This window comes from Sphaeroforma arctica (genome assembly GCF_001186125.1).
Source record: "Sphaeroforma arctica JP610 unplaced genomic scaffold supercont1.208, whole genome shotgun sequence".
Lineage (NCBI taxonomy): Eukaryota > Ichthyosporea > Ichthyophonida > Sphaeroforma > Sphaeroforma arctica.
The window spans coordinates 43,068-50,929 of record NW_014040350.1 but is presented as its reverse complement, the minus strand read 5'-3'; the positions used below and the strand labels follow the sequence as shown (position 1 = coordinate 50,929).

The window sequence follows — 7,862 nt, the reverse complement described above, 5'->3', positions numbered from 1 at the left end:
ATATATATATATATATATATATATATATATATACATGCACACACACACACACACACACAGATATGTATATATATATATTTATATATATATATATATATGTCTATAGCTATATACATATTCACGTATAAACACGTCACTTACATGCCTTATTTTACTGTCTTGTTTCCTGCAAACTTTTTATTTCTTTGTGTTTCTTTGTGTTTCATTATTAAAAGTCAGATGTAATAGCGATTTTGGTTTCATCTGTTTGGACAAGCACGTGGAAGTGTCATGCTTCGCGACATCGTTTATCCAACTATTTATCTGATGATTGCTTTTGGGTTCTCAGAGCATATGCAGCTGCGTTTGTCATACACAATTACCTGTATACACTAGCTAGCATGTACTTGATGATATGTATGTGTGGTTGTGTAGTTGTTGTAAGCAGCATGGTTAGGGATGTGTTTTTCTCTCGTGCGCATGTATTTGCTGTATTAGCAGTGAGTTTAGTATTCGCTTTCATGTTCCGCTGTTTCCACATGTAGAAAGCGTTTAGTCATGAAACATATATCATCTCCAACTGTTCACTCATTTCTGCACGCGCTATGTTAAAGGTTACAAGAAGACCCCCCACAAGGCGTAAGCGGAGCTCCGGGTGATAACAATATAATGCTCTGGAACGCCGTTATCTTTGGACCGGAGGGAACGCCATTCGAAGACGGTGTGTGGTCAAGAACCAAGGTTTTGCGGGGTATTTATCTTGCCTTTTCATTGCTCATACCGTTCGGCATGTATGCTGACAAAAATTGCCATCAACATACTATTTGTCGGAGGAGCATTTTCAGTTGTGTACATTCTATAGTCGAAAGTGTCTACCTATCACTGGGAGTATACATAGTGGAGGTATGCAGTACAAGGAGATGCATGTTTTCGTGTGCAGTACAAGGAGATGCATGTATTCCTATGCTTTCACCGGTTGCATATTCAACATTTCGATGCTGCACGCGCACTCCGCCACCCATTGTGATTGGTACTGATAGTTCATTTTGTGCATCGCATCCAGGCACGTTCAAGCTAACTATGGAATTCTCGGAAGACTACCCCAATAAGCCACCTGTGGTGAAGTTCGCATCAGCCATGTTCCATCCCAATGGTAAGCGACGACTGGGCGTAGAGGTGTTGGTACCTGATATGTGAAAGCTTATTTTTAAGGACACATATCTCCCCACTCGACAAGCGAATTGTGACTCCTGCTGACCTCGGTTGAGAAATCGCCTGTCTTACATACTTCTTAGTATACAACACCTCGTCCTGCGCTGGCATACTTCACGTTTATTCGTTCATACACAAGCTTGAATGCGTACGAGAATGCGTTTTAATAGCCTTTGTGAGTGCCCCTTTTTGATCTATATGTTTGAGACTGAGTATATATTCGAGTACCTTTGAGTGAATGCTTGTTGTTGATTGTCTCTTGTTTGCTCCTGATTCCGTCTGTTCTCTGATGAGAGACCGCTTGTTCCATCAGACGATATTGCTGGTGCCTGTGCATATCTAATGTCTTTCGCAGATGTGATCTATTCGGAGAGTATCATAGCGATGCGTACCTACATGTACAACACACTGGCAACATACTCACATGTACATATTTGTGTTTGAAACGCGTAGAATACAAATTTACAATAGACAATAAATGCGAATTATATGGATATGATCACGCACATGCGGTATCCGTAGAAGCACATACACCGTTGTGACTTCGTTCAACACTCTCTTTTCGTTTCTGTCGTCCTGTCAGTGTGCACACATCTCTGCCGATCTAACACGCACTCGTGTTCACATGCAATTCAATTAATCCTGCCGTCCTTCTTCCTTCCTTTGCGACGCAGTGTATGCGGATGGAGGTATATGTTTAGATATTCTACAGAACAGGTGGAGTCCGACGTACGATGTCGCGGCCATTCTCACGTCTATTCAGGTATATCTCTTTTCTGAATGTGTATAGTGAGGAATATCGGGTGTACTGAGAACTAGGTATTGATGTATTTCTTAAAGACCAGCGTGGGATGTAATTACTTTGCACCGAGTTGGGCGATAAAAAAAGCACTCTCCTGCCAATCCAGTGTGAGCGGTGGTGCCTATTGGGTGGCCATTCATCAATACCTGTGAATGGGTGGATGGATGTCATATATTGGAATTTTAAAATGTGTTGGGATTCAAGACCATACAAGCGCATGGAACGTTACGCATTTCTCACCAAGGGGATGTAAATACATACACGAGTACATACAGATATATTTTTCTCACTTTGCATTCTCTCAACACAGTACGGCCTGTTCGTCTGTTCAAAATGTTAAGATAATTGTCTTTTTGTATGTTCATATATATAAAACCCTTCTCGCATCTTCATTTCATATTCATCGCCATTCAGTTTGTACATATACTACACATACATTATTATATCACTAAGCATTTCTATTACTCTCTGCCTATCAGTCTCTGCTGGACGAACCCAATCCCAATAGTCCCGCAAACGCCACGGCCGCGCAATTGTATTCAGAGAACAGGCGCGAGTATGAGAAGAAGGTCAAAGCCATAGTAGAGCACTCGTGGATGGAGTGAGTCCACAGTAATAAGCTGTTATAGTTGATTAAAATATTAGATATTGAGAAGGTGTGGGATGCGGACATCAAGTGTGAGCATGTGGAATGGGACATATAAATATGTAGAAACGAATTATAGTATGTTTCCGATGAAGCTAGTTTGGCTCTGGGCGGAGTAACTATGATCAACAGTTGTCGGAGTGAAAGCACGACTGCGAAATGATCAAGGCCGTAGCAGAGCAACGGTGCTATACCGAGTTACCCCATCGACTGTATGTGTTGTAGGTAACAGTAAAAATGCCTGCTTGCTGGGCGTCCGTTATGCAGCGCTTCGTTCTTCGGCTTCAAAGATACCGCAATAACAGAGCAAGAATATGTACAACTGCGAATATCCAGCTTGCCCAAAGTATGCTTATGCGAGAGCTACGCACATGTGTTGGACTAAGCAGTGGAAATCCACTCCGCCCGTATCGCAATAAAAAGACTTACGTCGCATCGAAGACGCGACCACAGATTCGCTTTTGAAAACGTAGTTAGTGTCCAACTTTGTATCTCTATCCGTGTCAGGGAGTATGTCTTCACGTGTGTTGAATGCATATTATTTTTATTCGGAATTTCCGTTTAAATATTCGAGACTATTAATGTTTTATATGCGCTTACCTGTCTGTACGTGCAGTAATTAATAAGCTTATGCCACCTGTTCTTCACCCTTGGAGATTACGCTCTTGTAATCCGCTGGCTCGTACGGCATCATATACTCAGCCAGCACATTGCTTTTAAGATTCGTGCTCAGCCCCATATCTTTTAGCAGCAGATCATGGTAGTGTATCTGATGCAACAACACCAAACTAGCTCGACTCGCCGTCTTGGGCATCCATTCCCTCGCCCACGCCTTGTGAGAATCCACCCCCTTCACCATCACATCTACTGGCGGGTTGTTAAGGTCCACACCTGTTTTCGCATCGGTTTGTACTAGTTTTCCATCCATTTTGCGTGCCAGCCACTCGGCCTGTAAGCCATAGGTGGCGATATTAGACGCAGTCGCCGTGTTGCCGATGAATGCAAGGTTCGGTACTTTAGGTGGCAGCAAACCCCTGTACAGATATAGTCCATCGTCCTGGATATCCAGATCCTTTTGCACCGCCGTGTTGTTGAAGAACGAGAAGTCTCGGCCAAAACCAGTCCCAAACACCACCACATCCGCGTCTAAACTGGACCCGTCTTTAAGGTGCAGGGGTGCCTCCGGGTTGTCACTGTACTCGACGATTTCCCCGTTTCTCACCTGGATCTTCCCAGACTTCCTAAGATCAGAATATTCATTGTCCAACACGTTTGCATACCCGTAGAAGTCAGACACAACATCCGTTGAAGGCCGGGTTTCACCCTTCTTCAAAGCCAACTGGAACGCAAACAAACTCTCAACAATTCCGAAGATCGGCTTCATCAGGTTCCTGCCTATCACACTATCCCGCAATGCGTTTACCGCTTTCCCACTACCCCCAGGAAATGTACCACGGTGTGCACTCACCAGGGTAGTGCCGAACCGACTGAGGAAAACGTATTGGAACGGAATCAATCCAGCGATCTTACGCGGTGTGGGCCAGTGGGGATTGCGTTGTAGCATGGTAACGCTTTTAGCGTTTGCGTGCGCTGCGTTAACGGCAATGTCGATGGCGCTCTTGCCACTGCCTACCACCACTACGTCCTTACCGGTGGCCATGCCGTTATCACGGAAGTCGCCGCTACACAGAACAAAGTACAGGAGGCTTGTTAGTGTCCAACGGGCCTCGGGGCAGTTCGGGTGTGCATACGGATCCGTGGGATGTATCCTTGCTCAAATCAAACAAACGTATATATACGCTAGAATGTCCCGCCACTCGCGAGCGGTAAGATTTGCCACGCATCGGAAGTGGCAGCAAAAGTATGTTCACAGTATTGATAGATCAATGAGATGTGTGCATACACATGCGCGCGCGTGTGCAAAGGAGTACACATAAGTGTTGGTTGTATATTAAATGTAATGTGGGAACCAGAACAGACGTTATGACATGCACGTGACAGGCCTAGCGTAGAAGGTGTCAAGAAAATGCAAAGATAGTCGGACATTGCCATATACAAAACTCACAGTACGATCAACAGCCATTCAAACCACCCCCGCCTCTGCCCAATCTATCACTCCAGAAGACCACTAGATGACACGCTCGCAGAGCAACATTTCTGCATCGCAGACTCTTCGTAGAGCAACGAAGACATGAACACAACCACAGCTCTCTCCTGAGAATGCCTAAAAGCCATTACACCTACCACCACAATCCCAACCCAAGAGGGTCAAACATCACGAAATTTAGCACAATATAAGTTTAACACAATATCCTCGTTGCGCGTGTGCCCCATGGCGCTGTTAACTGTCATTAGGCGTCTCACCTGTGCAGCACAGACATGCCTTGCTTGGGAGTGCCGCCAATCCTAGGCATGTACTGATTCAGACCCGAATACAAGCCCGTAGCCACCACCAGATAGTCAAACTCAGCATCTCGCTCTCCTTGCGTCCCCTTCCCGCCCTGAGCAGTACCTGACGTGTCTGTGCTGGTCGACGTTCGTACGATCCACCCACTCTTCCCGTCGTCGCTCAACTGCTCCACTCCCGTCACACGCGTGTTCAATACAATGGAGTCCCGGATGTTAAACCGGTCCGCATACTCTTCAATGTACGACTGCACCTTGACACCGTCGGCGAATTCGCCCCACTCTGCGCTTGCCATGGGGAAATCGGGAAATTCATACAGCTGTTTGGGCGCCTGAATCCCGAAATTTGCGTAATTCTCACGCCATACCCCTCCGATGTTATTAGCACACTCGTATGCTGTTACCTCAATACCCCTATCTCTGAGTGCGCGTACTGTCTGTAAGCCAGCCACACCCGCCCCGATCACAGCCACACGGTCAGGCCTAGAGTGTGATGCATAGCTACGGGTATGCGGATGTGTGTGAACACGCCCATGTGTACCACGACCCGATGAGTACGCACGTGTGTGTGTCTGTCGCAGATTGACTGCCGGTCGGTGGTTAGCGCCGACACCCATAGCCTTCCGCACAATGTCGTACCCCTCCTGTCTGGGCTTGGCCCACTCCTTAGTGATACCTTCCAACTGCATGAGCCGTCTATGTTCCTTGTCATCCCAGTCCATAGCAAACAACGCGTCCACATACTGGTGTAGTTTCTTCTCCAGTTGTTGACTTGCCTCGTCCGCAGCCGCCCCTTCCTTGTTCAGAATCGCGTCGAACTGGCAGTGATCAAAGGCAGGTACATCTGCACTCGCCAGCAACTCGTATCGCTCAAGTAGCTTCTTGCCATCGACACTAACTATCTGGCCCTGTACAGCTCTATCCCACATCATCTTTGACAATACAGCAGCCGTACACACTTCCTGACTGTCTTGTGCACCATCAGCAGCAAGCGTTTCCAGCACCTTCACCTCCCCTAAGGCCGTGTCGCCGTGCTTACCCATATCCAGATCAAAGTTCCGAACTTCCCCTGGCTGCACACCCGCCTGTCTCAGATAGTGTACGGGCACTACGTGCGCTTGAGGTGAGTCACTCGCACCTGTAAGCACGACCTTTCCGTTGAGATCACCTATGTTTTGTACCCCACTTCCTTTTCTCACGGCAATAACTGTCTGGAAGTCTCTGTCACAGTCCCGCATTCCCAGAGAAACAACCTGTTTTTCCGGTGCAAGAGCACACACCATTTCCTCGGTTAGTACATGTGCAATGGGACCATTCCAGGCCATGTCGATGGTTCCATCTAATAAGGAACTCACCTGTGCCTCATAGTTGGTGAAGAGAACAAAGTCAAACGGCACCCCTTTGGAGTTGAGATATGTTTTGATACCTGACCATATATCCCCTACACTTGGATCATAGCACACACATCCCATTAATAGAGTATCGGATCGCTTTGGAATCCCCTTAGCAAGCCTAGATAGCTCGACTGTACATAGTTTGGTTGTGGTGGAGAATGTTCGGCCTGTATGGAATATAGGTGAAACACTGTGCGAACTTAGCACATTCCTCGAGTGTATATTGGTAGACTTGCTGAGCGATCCTATTCTAGTGGGGACCTGTAAGGCTCCACTATAGAGCTTGGACCACTTCATCCCTACTTTTTACGCAGGTAACTAACACTAAATATAAGCAGGGAAGGTGTGGGAGATTCTTACGGTAGTGTTCGTTCTAAAAGGCAAACGCCCACACTCTGGGTGCAGTGGACTACTATGTCTTGCAGCCCAATTTGTGCATGATTTGGTTGTGATAATTTTTATCTGATCCATACACACAGATACATAAAAATACGGTGTCAAGAAGACAAACCTGACACCTGACACGCTATTGATTCCACTCTCAATATTTCACTCACAAGGTAAAATATTTCTGCAAGTATAGTATAGAGATAATGTGCATGGCGACCTACATCCCGTTCACGCACTCGCCACATACACTCGTGCTAACCTTTAACATACTAACGTTTACCTATGCCATAATACAAAAGTTTATTAGGCTGGTTAGCGACATGATTTTATTTGGAGGTTCGAGAACCCAGCGATACGCTTAAGATTTGGTTGATTGACATCAAATTAGTCTCACCCACTCCCCAGTGTAGTTGTGATCGAATTGTTTGTATATATTTGTGTATATATATTTATAAATATATATATTTGGACATAAATCTATAAGTATATGAATCACACGTCTCGGGCCATGTTTTATGTACGAGCTTATAGGCCGATATTTGGCACAGGTGCATTGCTATCAGGTGTTCCAAAGTACAGCCCTTGGTTATCACAACTAGGAGTCCGTGCCTTCCACACACAAACCGCGAGGACATACTCCAACTCTATTAGCACAATACCGAAATGGCCAAGCTTTTCTTTCAACAGCCCCAAATTATTTGATGGTGGGCAACCGAAAGCTATAAATAAGATTGTGAGACCATTTCATAGTTGTCTATCAACTTTAGACCAGAGCGATGAGCAGACGGCATACAAGGGCAGAGCCGGCAAACTCCATGTCAGCGGCAGATCAAATCGGGAAAAAAAGGTATACTGCTTTTATTAGGCATCATCGAACACAACACTCCTCGTTCAAAATATGGTGGATAAACTCCCTTTAATATCATTGCTTTTAATTGTCTTGTCATAATATATATATATATATATATATATATATATAGTATGTATGTATGTATGTATGTATGTATGTATGTATGTATGTATGTATGTATGT

General features: G+C 45.4%; 3 protein-coding genes across 3 annotated transcripts in view; 2 read left to right on the top strand and 1 right to left on the bottom strand.

The window, feature by feature from the left end:
- Nucleotides 1-126: 126 nt before the first annotated feature.
- SARC_03891 (ubiquitin-conjugating enzyme E2 A) lies at nucleotides 127-3,098 on the top strand. The gene is made up of 4 exons (XM_014302293.1): nucleotides 127-700; nucleotides 1,043-1,132; nucleotides 1,866-1,954; nucleotides 2,473-3,098. Exons 1-4 carry the CDS (start codon nucleotides 649-651, stop codon nucleotides 2,596-2,598), a joined length of 357 nt encoding a protein of 118 aa, XP_014157768.1. The 5' UTR covers nucleotides 127-648; the 3' UTR covers nucleotides 2,599-3,098.
- A 64-nt stretch (nucleotides 3,099-3,162) lies between these two features.
- On the bottom strand, nucleotides 3,163-6,736 carry SARC_03890 (hypothetical protein; the record flags this gene model as incomplete). Its single annotated transcript, XM_014302292.1, has 2 exons — nucleotides 3,163-4,321; nucleotides 5,004-6,736. 2 exons carry the CDS (start codon nucleotides 6,734-6,736, stop codon nucleotides 3,268-3,270), a joined length of 2,787 nt encoding a protein of 928 aa, XP_014157767.1. The 3' UTR covers nucleotides 3,163-3,267.
- Nucleotides 6,737-7,064: 328 nt separating this feature from the next.
- SARC_03889 (hypothetical protein) overlaps nucleotides 7,065-7,862 on the top strand; it is a 5,432-nt gene continuing 4,634 nt past the window's right edge. The window contains exon 1 of the mRNA XM_014302291.1: nucleotides 7,065-7,676. Within this exon, the coding sequence (XP_014157766.1) occupies nucleotides 7,317-7,676 (360 nt within the window). The 5' untranslated portion in view covers nucleotides 7,065-7,316. The remainder of the gene's footprint in view (nucleotides 7,677-7,862) is intronic.

Excerpts from the sequence above, each read along its gene's own strand:
- SARC_03891 (XM_014302293.1), top strand. The coding sequence starts at position 649 with ATGCTCTGGAACGCCGTTATCTTTGGACCGGAGGGAACGCCATTCGAA. Across the intron at positions 701-1,042 it reads GGGAACGCCATTCGAAGACG|GCACGTTCAAGCTAACTATG; the intron begins GTGTGTGGTCAA and ends CATCGCATCCAG. Across the intron at positions 1,133-1,865 it reads AGCCATGTTCCATCCCAATG|TGTATGCGGATGGAGGTATA; the intron begins GTAAGCGACGAC and ends TTTGCGACGCAG.